This window comes from Hemiscyllium ocellatum, chromosome 48, assembly GCF_020745735.1.
Source record: "Hemiscyllium ocellatum isolate sHemOce1 chromosome 48, sHemOce1.pat.X.cur, whole genome shotgun sequence".
NCBI lineage: Eukaryota > Metazoa > Chordata > Chondrichthyes > Orectolobiformes > Hemiscylliidae > Hemiscyllium > Hemiscyllium ocellatum.
Window position 1 is genome coordinate 22,066,034 of NC_083448.1, and position 13,985 is coordinate 22,080,018.

General features: G+C 44.1%; 1 protein-coding gene across 2 annotated transcripts in view; it reads left to right on the top strand.

Moving 5' to 3' along the window:
- Positions 1-8,332, top strand: part of LOC132837063 (ubiquitin-conjugating enzyme E2 D4-like) — a 38,288-nt gene extending 29,956 nt beyond the window's left edge. For both annotated transcript variants that reach the window (XM_060856746.1, XM_060856745.1), the window contains exons 6-7: positions 2,376-2,469; positions 8,210-8,332. In XM_060856746.1, the coding sequence (XP_060712729.1) occupies positions 2,376-2,469; positions 8,210-8,255 (140 nt within the window). In that variant the 3' untranslated portion in view covers positions 8,256-8,332. The remainder of the gene's footprint in view (positions 1-2,375; positions 2,470-8,209) is intronic.
- The last annotated feature ends 5,653 nt before the right edge of the window (positions 8,333-13,985 follow it).

Genomic DNA, 13,985 nt, shown 5'->3' on the forward strand with positions numbered 1-13,985 from the left:
TCCTTTCCACTGCTGTAATACTATCCTTGACAAGCAATGCCACACCGCCCCCTCTTTTACCCCCATCTCTGACCCTGCTAAAATATTTAAACCCTGGAACCTGCAACAGCCATTCCTTTCTCTGTTCTACCCACGTCTCTGTAATGGCCATAACATCGAAGTCCCAGGTACCAACCCACGCTGCAAGTTCACCTACCTTATTTCTTATTCTTCTGGCATTGAAGTATACACACTTCAAGCCACCTTCCTGTTTACAGGCACCCTCCTTTGAGATCGATGCCTTGTTCCTAACCTCCCTACACTCAAGGTCCTGTACCCTAAAGCTACAGTCCAGGTTCCCATGCCCCTGCAGAGTTAGTTTAAACCCTCCCAAAGAGCACTAGCAAACCTCCCCCCAAGGATGCTGGTGCCCCTCAGGTTCAGGTGTAGACCATCCTGTTTATAGAGGTCCCACCTTCCCCAGAAAGAACCCCAGTTGTCCAGAAACCGGAATCCCTCCCTCCTGCACCATCCCTGTAGCCACGCATTTAACTGTTCTCGCTCCCTATTCCTCGACTCTCTATCACGTGGCATGGGTAACAAACCAGAGACAACATCTCTATTCGTTCTAGCTCTGAGCTTCCAACCTAGCTCCCTGAAAGCCTGCCTAACATCCTCACCCCTCTTCCTACCTATGTCGTTGGCTCCAATGTGGACCATGATCTGGGGCTGCTCCCCCTCCCCCTTAAGGACCCGGAAAACACGATCAGAGACATCACGTACCCTTGCACCTGGGAGGCAACATACCAATCATGAGTCTCTGTCGCCCCCGCAAAACCGCCTATCTGTGCCCCTCACTATTGAGTCCCCAATAACTATCGCTCTACCTTTCTCCACCCTTCCCTTCTGAGCAACGGGGACAGGCTCCGTGCCAGAGGCCTGAACCTCATTGCTTACCCCTGGTAAGTCATCCCCCCCACAAGTATCCAAAACGGCATACTTGTTCTTGAGGGGAATGACCGCAGGGGGTCCCTGCACTGGCTGCTTCCCACTCCCCCTCACTGTCACCCATCTCTCTATAACTTTCGGAGTAACTACTTCCCTAAAGCTCTGATCTATGACCACCTCTGCCTCCCGAATGATCCTCCGTTCATCCAACTCCAGCTCCAGTTCCCTAACACGGTCTTGGAGGAGCTGGAGATGGGTGCACTTCTTGCAAGTATAATCAGCAGGGACGCTAATGGCTTCCCTCACCTCATACATGTTGCAAGAGGAACATTGCACTGCCTTCGCTGCCATCCCTCTAAAAGGTAAACTTTAGAAAACTAGATCTAAAGAAACAAACAAGCAAAATGCAGCACTTACCGGCTTACCACAACGGGTCTTATTATTCGGTTAGAGGAGGAGGGCGGGTGGGAGGCTCTACCCCTGTAGTGCCTCGGGTTCTTCGCCAGCGCGCTTATATAAGAAAAAACCTTCCCAGGTAAGCTAGCGCGACACCAGCTTCCGGGTCCGCTAGGCGCTTAAAAAAAACTTTAAATTTTAGCCGTTAAAAAACAAAAACTGGACTATACCCGCGACTTAAAAAAAAACACCACCAGACAGCCGTTACCTGCTCCACCGAGAGAGTGAGGCCGAAGGCTTGAAGCTGCGCGCTTATAGAAGGAAAAACAAACCTTCCCAGGTAAGCTAGCGTGACACCAGCTTCCGGGTCCACTGGGCGCTTAAAAAAAACTTTAAATTTTAGCCTTTCCTGTTTGTGTTCTTATCTAAATATATTTTAAACATTGTATTTGCACAAACATCCACCACTTCCTCAGGAACCATTCTCTGCTTTAAAAACAAATTGTCTCTCATATCTTTTTTATTTCTCTTCCCTCTCACCTTTAGCACAAACCTTGCATACCTGGGAACATCTTGGTAAATATCGTTTGAACCCCTGTGCAGCTTAAGACTGAGTGAAATGAACTGGACATAATATTCCAGAAGAGGCCTTACCAATGTCCTGTACAAGCTTAACATAGCTTCCCAACTCCTATACTGAACAGTGCTAACTACTGAGCCACCATGCTGCCCCACTATTTGTGCAAATACAGGCCTTGCATTGGGATATGCCTGCTCTCAATAAACTGCTGGTGCCATTCTCTCTCTCCCAACATATATGGGTTGGTGGGGTGAGAGAGATGAAAATTGCAATCTCTTGGTGCAGCTCGTGGTACTATCATTTTAACATCTGCTCTCCGAGGAAACACTGGAGACTTAAAACTGACCTTGGCCCATTGACTTTTGTCGGGAGTCCTCAGGCACTGAGATGAAGTTTGAAGTAATGGACCATCCGGCTACAGAATGTAATATATTGTTCACTGACTTATCATGTGTCTCCCTCTTTCCTTCAGTTCTTCTGTCCATCTGTTCGCTGTTGTGTGACCCAAACCCAGATGATCCTTTGGTACCGGAGATTGCACACACCTACAAATCTGACAGGGAGAAGTAAGTGTTCTGAACAGTACTTCATCTGAGAAGAAACAATTTTCCTGTTTGCTGAAAACTTGTGAGCTTAATATTGAATTGGGCTGTGTACACTGTTGCTCACATTGGGAGTCTGATAATGAAAGATATAAATGTGATTTCACATTAGCCTACTCCATGGTTTAATGTTCATCTTGTGGCTAGGACCCCTTGCTCATCATCATCATCATCATCATCATCATCATCTGTCTCTGTGAACCTTGTCCCATTCTTTCAATATTTAATTTATTTCTGTCTCATAATCCTTTCCTGCAATGTGTGCACAACAGAAGCCCCGGGTTTTTTAATTAGAACATGCAGCAGTTGTACATTGACTCCAATCAAGGTCTTCAAGAGGGAATCTGAGTTGAATGGTACTGGATGAGAGGCCATCTCATATCTTCATTAATATGAGGGTACTTCCAAACATAATGAAATTGATGGGAGCATAGCCAGGATCTAGTATAGTGTTCGGTAGTTGATGTGGCCAAGATCTTGTTGAGTTAGAGTCAAAGATGGACAGCACAGATATCCTAAATTAATCTAGTCCCATTTGCCAGCATTTGGTCCATATCCCCCTCAACCCGTTTTATTCATAATATTTTAGCAGTTGTAATTGTACCACTTCCTCTGGCACCTTATTCTATGCATGCATCACCCTCTGTGAAAACGTTGCTCCTTAGGTCCCTTTTAAATCTTTCTCCTCTTGCCTTAAACCTATGCCCTCCAGTTTTGGCCTCCACTATCCCAGGGAAAAGTCCATATTTACCCTGTGCATGACCGTCATGTTTTTATTAAAATCTATAAGGTCACCCCTCTTGTGAGAGTATCTGTTTCCATCACTCCCTTAGGCAGCGCATTCAATGTTTCTACCGCCCTCTAATGAAAAATAGTTCCTCAGGTCTCTACAACGCTTACTCCTCACGTTACAGTTATGCGCTCTGGTTTTAGACACATCCACCATAGAGAAAAGATTCTCAGGATTTACTCTATCTAATTTTGTATATTTCAATCAGTACCCTCCTCCACTCTAGGGAAAAAACAATCCAGACTATTTAGTCCCTCTTCATAACACAGACTTTCCACCTCAAGCAATATTTAATGAATTTCTTCTGCACTTTCTTCAGTGAAATCACGGCCTCCTGATGTGACCAGAATACACACACTATTATATATGTGGCAGAACCAAAGCTCTAGAAAATTGCAACAAGACTGCCCTGCTCCTACATTCTTTGCCCCAGCCAATGAAGACAAGGATCCTATGTACCTAGCTATGGACCTGTGAACTAGCAAAGAACAAAGAAAATTTACAGCCCAGGAACAGGCTCTTCGGCCCTCAAGACTGAGCTGATCCAAATCTACTGTCAAACTCTGTTACCCAATTCCTAAATATCTGTATCTCTCTGCTCCCTGCCTATTCATGCATCTGTCCAGATGCATCCTACATGAATCTACTGTGCTTGCCTCTACTACCTCTGTTGGTAACGCGTTCCAGGCACCTACCACCGCTGTGTGTATCCCCCTTGAACCTTTTACCTCTCACCTTGAAAGTGTGACCTCTTGTTATTGAATCCCTCATCCTGGGAAAAAGTTTATCTCTATCAACCTGTCTCTATACCCTTCATTATTTTGTAGACCTCAATCAGGTCTTCCCTCAATCTCCTTTTTTCTAATGAAAATATTCCTCACCTACTCAACCTCTCTTCATAGTTAGCACCTTCCATACCTGGCAACATCCTCGTAAACCTTCTCTGCACCCTCTCCAAAGCTTCCACATCCTTTTGGAAATGTGGCAACCAGAACTGTACACAGTATTCTAAATGCAGCCGAACCAATGTCTTGTATAATTTTAACATGACCTGCCAGCTCCTTTACTCAATACTCTGTCCAATGAAGCCAAGCATACCATATGCCTTCCTGACCACTATCCACCTGTTCAGCAACCTTCAGGGTACAATGGACCTGAACTCTCAGATCTTTCTGCTCATCAACTTTTCCCAAGGCTCTTCCGTTTACTGTATAATTTGCTCTAGAATTCGATTTCCTAAAATGCATCACCTGACATTTGCCTGGATTGAACTCCATCTGTCACTTCTCCACCCAACTCTCCAGACTATCTATATTCTCCTGTATTCTTTGACAGTCCAAATCTTTGTGTCATCTTCAAACTTGCTGATCATACCAATAGTGCCCTTTTCCACATCATTTATGTATATCACAGCAAGGTCCATCTGTTCCGAAGTATTCCTTATGAGACCTTCCAAAATGCATCACCTCACTTATTAGGATTAAATTCCAGTTCTGTTGCTCTGCGCAGTTTACCAGCTCATCTGTATCAGACTGTAATCTGAAACCATCTTCTGCGCTATCAACAACACTACCAATTTTTGTGAAATCTTACTATTAGTTCTTTGACAAAAATATCCAAGTCATTAATATCTATCTCAAACAACAAGGGTTCCAGCTCTGATCCCTGTGGCGCGCCACTGGTCACAGGCTTGGAATTACAAAATCAACACTCCATCATTATCCTTTATCTTCAATTTGCAGACTAGTTTTGCATGCAGTTTGCCAACTTGCCTTGGATCCATGGATCTTGTGTAACAAGATCCTGTAACAATCTTGTGTCAGGAGTGACATGAACCAGGTTACAGTCCAACGGATTGATTTGAAATCACAAACTTTTGGAGTGTAGCCCTTCCAACACTGGCACTTCCACATCATGTTACCTTTGGACCATACTTCCATTTGGGACCTCGTCAAAGGCATAACTGAAGTCCATGTAAACCATATCCATTGCCCTACCCTAATTTAGTCAACTTTTCAAACTCTTCAATTAAGTTAGTCAGACAGGATCTTTATCTAACAAATCCATGCTGACTGTCCCTGATCAATCTCTGCTTTTGAGTGCTGATTATTCATGTCTCTTAGAATTTTTTTCCAGTAATTTCCCTACCACTGTTTTCAGACTAACTAGTCTGTAATTGTTGGGGCTATCCTTGCTGCCCTCCTTGAACAAAGGAATCGCATTAGCTATTTTCCAGTCAGCTGGCACTTATCCTGTAGCCAACAAAATACTTAATCTCTACCAGGGCCCCAGTAATCTCCTATCTTGCCTCCCATGATACATTTCGTCCTTTTGCATCTTTATGCCTCCTGAAACATCTAATACGTCCTCCTCACTAATGCTACAGAACCTCACCATCCCACATGAAAGCTACAGCTACAATGTCTTTTTCCTTTGTAAACAGAGATGAGAAATATTCATTTCAGAGCTCACCTGCATCCTGTAACCGTCGATACCCCTTTTGTTCTCTAGTAGTCCCCAAATTTTCCTTGGTAGTCGTCTTGTCCTTAGTATATTTATAAAAAGCCTTGGGATTTTCCTTAATCCCATCTGTTAAAGATTTTTTAATGGGCCCTCTTTGCCCTTCTATTCTTCTTTTAAAGGAACCCGACACCCTCATTCTCTCTCTGTCATGTACTATGCTCCTGAAGGGCCTCTCCTGTTTTTAATCTGCTGTACCTAACATATTCTTCCTTCCTTCCTTTATCAAACTCTCGATATCCCAAATTATACAGTAAACGGGAGAGCCTTGGGAAAAGTTGATGAGCAGAAAGATCTGGGAGTTCAGGTCCATGTACCCTGAATGTTGCTGAACAGGTGGATAGTGGTCAGGAAGGCATATGGTATGCTTGGCTTTCTTCCATTGCCACTCATCCTTAGAGGAACACATTGGTCCTAAATACTCACTCCTACTTTTAAAAGATTTTCACTTTCCAAATGTAGATTTTCTTCCATGGAACTACTCCCAGCCTGTTTGCCAGATCCTGTCTAATGATACTGAAATTGGCCTTCCCCGAATTTAATTATTTAACTTCTGCATTGTCCTTATCCCTTTCCAGAATGGCCTTAAGGATTAAATCGAGCAATGTCCATCTGTAGCAGGATTATCTATGTAGTGGCATAAGCAACGATCCTTGATGCACTTTAATAATTCAACCCTATCTAATTCTTTCACACCAAGGTGAACCCAGTTCGTGTTAGCAGATTGAAATCCCTTAAAACGCTAACCCTGTTTCTCTCCGTCTCTTGTGTGATTTGCATACATATCTGCTCCTCTGACCTCTTACTGTTGGGACGTTTTGTATATAATCCCAGCAGAGTGATCACTCGTTTTTTGTGTCTTGGTCTACCCAGATGGCCTCATTTGAACAGCTCTCTAAGACATCGTCCCTCATTACTGCAATGATGGTCTCCTTTATAAGTAAAACAATGTCCCCACCTCTCTCACATCCCCCACTGTTGTGCTTTAAACCGCTATACCCTGAAATGTTACGCTGCCAGCCATGTTCTTCCTTCAGCCATGCCTCAGTGATTGCAACAATATCTTATTCCCATGAGCTGATCAGCACTCTGAAATTTATCTGCCTTGCCAGTCAGACTCTTTCCACTAAAATAGATACAATTTAGCTTTCTGGTCTTCCCATGTGTCTTTATGCCCATGTCCTCTTTACCTGTCTGACTGTCCAAGTATTTGATTTATATCAACCTGAACCTTGCACCTGACTTTACATCTCCTCTCGTGCTCCATCCCTTTGCCAAATTACTTTTAAATCTAGTAATCTAGTTGTTCTGGTGCATGAGGTAGTTTGCAGGTTCAGCAGAAAGGCTAATGTAATGATATCCTTTATTATGAAGAAAGGAGTTTACATGAGGCATTGGTGAGGCAAATACTGAGAGACATTTTGACCATCTTATTTAGGCAATGAGGTAGATGTGTTGGAGACAGTTGAGGGGAGATTTACAAATTGATAGCTGGAATGAGCAAGTTGTCTAATAAGGATAGCTTGGACAAATTGGACTTTTGCCCACTGGAACAAACAGAAACAAAACTGTCCTTAAGAAAGGTCCCTGGATTCAAAATGTTTTTGAATCTTTGAATGCTGTCAGACCAGTTTCTTCAGCCATTTCTGTTTTTGATTGTTTTGGATCCACAGCTCTTTGTTTTCTATTCATGTTTGTTTCCACGGGTTGAGAAGAATGAGGGGTGGTGACTGAAATGTATAAGATCTTGGATGGTCTGGACAAGGTGCACATGGAAAAAATGTTCCTGCTTGTGGGTGAACCTAAAACTCAGTGTTTTAGGATGAGGAGTCACTCTATTGGGACTGAGGATGAGAAGATATTTTTCTGATATTTCCAACTTTGAAACTCTCTGTCTCAGAAGTCAATATTCTGAAGGCAGAGCTGGATAGAATCTTCTTAGGTCAAGGAATGACACATTATTGGGGATAGGTGGGAGTTTGAGCAACAACACCCACCATAATCTTATTGAATAATGGAGTAGGTCAAATGGTCTCCGACTATGTTTTATGTTATGTATGAGTTGGTAAAAACAATGACTGCAGATGCTGGAAACCAGATTCTGGATTAGTGGTGCTGGAAGTGCACACACAGCAGTTCAGGCAGTATCCAAGGAGCAGTGAAATCGACGTTTCAGGCAAAAGCCCTTCATCAGGAATTTATTTGTGATGAAGGGCTTTTGCCCGAAACGTCGATTTCACTGCTCCTTGGATGCTGCCTGAACTGCTATGTATGAATTGGGGAAAGTGTTTGTGTTAAATCTATGTTGAGAGTATCACAATGCGGTTGTAAGTTGGTTGGATGGATAAACACAGAGAAACTTAATATTCACTCTCTCTCTCTTTCTTTGTTTAGGTACAACAAACTGGCCAGAGATTGGACAAACAAATATGCAATGTAACCTTGACAGACAAGAAATAGTAACTCCTTTACATAATCTGGAATGCAAAAATAAAAGCTGGCTGCAGTTTTATGGAATCCCACGTGCCATTCACAATGAATTTTATACTTGGTGATTGGTGAGGAGCTCTCTGTCTGAACGCTGATGTGCTCTAGCCTTGGCTCGAGCAGTTGGCCTGCCATATATGGATGTGTATTTTGAAATATACATATATATTTCCTTTTATATCACTAGTTTCTGTGACCACAGTCCAGTTGTTCGCTGGTCCCCCAGCATTTTACCAGTCACAGACAGAAGTTAGGGAGGAGCAACTCCCTAACGGTTTATTTTTTGGAAATGTGAAGCTTGTTTTCCTGCTCTATTTATGCTGTCTGCACTGCATCCTGTTGAGTGCGTGTTTTTTTAATATATAGATTATATAAGTGTGTCTGTATATACATATAGAAATCACAGAGCCTCTTAAGCACGGTTTTAGTGAATAGTGAAATTTGTACCCGCGTCAACACAGTTGCTTCACACCTGCTGAACTTTGCCAGGACCAAATGCTCCTTTGCAGATATTAACTGGTGTGTGACTGCTGTTTACTTATGATGCAATTTGCTTTGTATCCCCACCCTTCGACTCTTTGGATGCTGCTCCCTTGTCCTAAGGTTTAGGGGGCTCTGCTGGTGCGGATGCCCTGACTGGCACTCTGGTGGTTTGTTTGTTGCCTTGTTCCATGCGCTCCTGTTCACCTTTTGAGTGTGTGCCATGGGATGGTGCTTGCACTGCGTCCTCCATGAAATCCTTGCAGGACGAGCTGGGAACGTGCCAGAAATGGAACGTTCCTTAGCTCTCAGCTTCTGCCTCAGTGATCAGAGAATTATTAGGGAACCAGAGTATGCATTGAGTTAACTCCACCCTGCTTCCAAACCATTGTTACACCAGATACTGTGCACCCTTGCAGCAATATACCCAGCCAGCACTGCAAACCTTTTTGTTTTCTCGCTTCTGCCTGGACTGAGTGTCCTTAGTATATTCAAAACAGAGCCCTTACAGTCAATTGAGATTGTGGCATTTGATTCCATTAGCCTGGGTCAGACTGTAATTTCGATCTGTGATATTAGATTAATGAATGCTGGCAGGCTGATCGACAAAAGGTGCCATTAACTTTGTAACAGCAGTCGGGGTACAATCGAAGGCTCAGCTTTCATTGAACTAACCCCAGGAATACTGAGGTTGATCACAATTATTGTTCATCCAACTGAGTCTTGGCTTAACTCAACAGACAAGAAAGCAAAGATAAAAAGAAAACTCCCTCTGTACGGGGATCTTCCTCGTCTGTGTGTTTCAGTGTCCCACTGTTCATTCAATGAACTCTGGGGGCCACTGTGCAACTTGCACACACTTTTATAAACCTGCCTTCAGGAGGAAGTCTGCAATTTCTCCCTTTTCAGTTAAAGTAACTTCTGAGGTTCAGATTTCAGGCCAAGCAAGAGATCAGTAGCAAATTTGGCCATGCTTGATTCGGCAATAATTTGAGTCGAGGACTTTAAATTGTCCCACTGTGTTTGAAAACAACAGCGATGCTCCTGGTATCCCTGGCCATGAGCCCCGAAGGAGGGTAGCTCAGGCTGGGTAGAGGCTTATGACTGAGCTGGCTGGTGTCCAGCTCTGGGTAGTCAGTCATCCTACTCCAGCCCTATCCGGAAGGGCATCTTGTTGTAATAAAGAGACAGGATGCAGAGAGTCCCTTTCCACATGCACAGAAAAGGTAGCAGGTTCATATATGAATGGCACTGAATGGAATCTGTGCCTACTGCACTTTACCCAGTGCATGGTGGCATCGCTCGGTCCGATGCAGGATCCGAGAACGTTTGTACACTCCTTTGTGAACTATATTCTTTGAAAATGAGTGAAAAACCAGAACTGAGAATTGGAAAGATCAAATGTTTATGATTTTTAAGTTTAAGAAGAATGATGGGGTTTAACTCAGCTTTCACTGAAAGATCTAGCCTCTTTTGTTGGTACCATGTAGTGTTTTTGTCTTTTTTAATGGTTTGTTTGAATATGCGAAGTCCTTTCCTATGCTATGTGAATAAATTGGTGGCTGGTTTCTGCTGTAACTTTGTCGCTATTTGTCTTTGTCAAAGAGAAACATTGCCCAGCTGGGCTAGGAACGTAGATCAAGGCTCATCGATGTCCTGACTCTGTCCATACACTGTACTCAATCCAATTCTCTCCACTTCAATCCAGCTCTTTCGGAAACTATTCAAATTGCTTTAGAATCTATTTTCTAAATGGGGAAAGGCTTCAGAAATCTGAAGCAAAAAGGGACTTGGGAGTCCTCGTTCAGGAATCTCTTAAGGTTAACATGTAATTTCAGTTGGCCGTGAGGGAGGCAAATGCAATGTTAGCATTGATATCCACAGGGCAAGAATAAAAGACTGGGAATATAATGTTGTATAAAATTCTGGTCAAATTGCGTTGTGATGAAGGGCTTTTGCCCGAAACGTCGATTTTCCTGCTCCTTGGATGCTGCCTGACCTGCTGTGCTTTTCCAGCACCGCTCTAATTTAGACTTTAGCTTCTGACCTACTCTTGTTGCCACAGTATTTATGTGGCGAGTCCAGCTGATAACTCAAGAATGATTTTTGCAGCATTTAGCTCCATTTTTGCAGCAGCGGTGACCGCAAGGACCGGGGGCTGCCGGGAAGTTAAGTTAATCCTTTAATAACTTACCTCGTGAATACTCGGATCGCACGCTGAGCAGGAGGGGACACGGGACGACTGAGTAAGTGAAGTAATATATTTGGGTGGTTGCTTTGGCCAAAACACTACTTAAGTCGTGTCTCCCACGCATCCTCCACCTCTAACCCAAAAAAAGGTTCTGTGTGTTGATTTGGTAAAGTGATTAGTTTTTTTCAATTAAGTCAGGCAACATCCAAGGAGCAGGAAAATCGATGTTTCGGGCATAAGCCCTTCTTCAAGAATTCCTGAAGAAGGGCTTATGCCTGAAACATCAATTCTCCTGCTCTTTGGATGCTGCCTGACCTGCTGCGCTTTTCCAGCAAGACATTTTTCAGCTCTGATCTCCAGCATCTGCAGTCCTCACTTTCTCCTAGTTTTTTTCAATAGTCTCGTTGGGAATTCAGAACAATGGGAATGGATGTTAGGGCAATTGCATGTGCCTCCTATGGGGAGGATGTGGGGACAACTGTCCCCATCGACTTCATCTGGAGAAAGCGCACCAACTCCAGCTCGCTGGAAACTGCGTTAGGGAAATGGAGCTGGAACTGGATGAATATTGGATCATTCGGGAGATGGAGGGGATAATAGAGTGGAGTTAGAGGGAGGTAGTCTCACCTCCGGTACAGGAAAAAGGTAGATGGGTAACAGTCAGAGAACAGAAAGGGAATATGCAGATGCTGCAGGGATTCCCTGTGGTTGTTCCCTCAGTAATAAATATACCTACTAGGGGAAAGCCATAGTGGCCAGGTCTGTGGCTCCGAAGAGAAAGGGGGAAGAGTAGAAAAGTGCAAGTGGTAGGAGACTCTACAGTTCGAGGAACAGACAGGAGATTCTGTGGTTGTGAACGGGACCCCCGGAAGGTATCTTGCCTCCCAGGTGCCAGGATCCAGGATGTCTCTGATCGAGAATACAAGATTCTGAAGGGGGAGCAGCCAAAATTCGTGGTGTACATTGGTTCCAATGACATAGTCATGAAAAGGGATTAGGTTGGAAATTAAAAAGCAGGACAAGCAGACTAGTAATCTCAGGATTGCTACCTGTGCCACGTGCTAGTGAGGCAAGGAACAGGAAGCGAGTGCACCTAACACATGGCTACAGGACTGGTGCAGGAGGGAGGGCTTCAGATACGTAGATCATTGGGGTACCATTTGGGGCAGGTGGGACCTGTACATGAAGGGGCACTGGAGGGGCACCAATGTCATGGGCGGGGGAATTTGCTAGAGCAATTTGGGAGGGTTTGAATTAGTTGGGCAGGGTGATGGGAACCAGAGCTACAGATCGGAGGAGAGGGTAGTTGTTGAAAGGGCAGAAATAGAATGCAGAGAGACTGTCAGGAGGATACGCAGTTGACATGGCAAAAGGGATAGAAGTGTGTCTGTTTCCATAGGGCTCTGCTCTTTGCAGATTTTATAAATGACTTGGATGAAGAAGTGGAAGGGTGAGTTAGTCAGTTTGCGATGACACAAAGGTTGGAGGTGTTGTAGATCGTATTCAGGGTTGTTGCAGATGACAAGACATCAGGAGAAAGTGAGTACTGCAGTTGCTGGAGATCAGAGTTGAAGTGTGTGGTGCTGGGAAAGCACAGCCGGTAAGGCAGCATCTGAGGAGCAGGAGAGTCGACGTTTCAAGTATAACCTCTTCATCAGGAAAGGGCATAAATAGCTGTAATGACGTGTCATAATTTTAAGGTGATTGGAGGAACGTATGGGAAGATGTCAGAGGTAGGTTATTTCCTGATTAAGAGTTGATGCTCAAAATGTTGACACCCCATCTTCAGGTATGCCTGGTGTTGCTTCTGCCATGCCCTCTTGCACTCCACTGAACCAGGGTTGATCCCCTAATTTGATGGTAACTTGAGTGGGGGATATGCCAGGCCATGAGGTTACAGATTTGTTGGAGTACAATTCTGCTGCTGTTGATGGCCCACAGTGCCTCCTGGATGCCCAGTCTTGAGATGTGAGATCTTTCAAAGTCTGTTCTCATTTAGAATGGTGATAGTGTCACACAACACGATTGAGGTTATTTTCAATGTGAAGGCAGGACTTTATCTCCACAAGGACTGTGGTGGTCTCTCTTACCGAGACTGTCATGGACAGATGCATCTGCAGGTGGCAGATTAGTAAAAATGTGAATTTTTTTTCCCCTCTTATGCCGTCTTGGTGCACTGAAATTGGCTGCTGTGTCTCCTACATTTCCTCATTGATCACTTGATTGGTTGCCAAATCTTTTGGATCATCCTATGGTTATGAAAAGAGCTATGGAAATGAATATTATTAACTTTCAAAATTTGGGAGAAGATTTGTAGCTCAGTTCACCGAGCTGGGAATTTGTGTTGCAGATGTTTTGTCCCCTGTCTAGGTGATATCCTCAGTGCTTGGGAGCCTCCTGTGAAGCGCTTCTGTGATGTTTCCTCCGGCATTTGTAGTGGTTTGAATCTGCCGCTTCCGGTTGTCAGTTCCAGCTGTCCGTTGCAATGGTTGGTATGTTCGGTCCAGGTCAATTGTGCTTATTGATTGAATCTGTAGATTAGTGCCATGCCTCTAGGAATTCCCTGGCTGTTCTCTGTTTGGCTTGTCCTATAATAGTGGTGTTGTCCCAGTCGAATTCATGTTGCTTGTCATCTGAGTGTGTGGCTACTAAGGATAGCTGCTCATGTCGTTTCGTGGCTAGTTGGTGTTCATGGATGCGGATCGTTAGCTGTATTCCTGTCTGTCCTACGTAGTGTTTTATGCAGTTCTTGCATGGGATTTTGTACACTACATTGGTTTTGCTCATGCTGGGTATCGGGTCCTTTGTCCTGGTGAGTTGTTGTCTGAGAGTGGCTGTTGGTTTGTGTGCTGTTATGAGTCCTAGTGGTCGCAGTAGTCTGGCTGTCAGTTCAGAAATTATAGAACAAGCCAAACAGAGAACAGTCAGGGAATTCCTAGAGGCATGGCACTCATCCACAGATTCAATCAATAAGCACATCGACATGGACCCAATATACCAGCCACTGCTGCA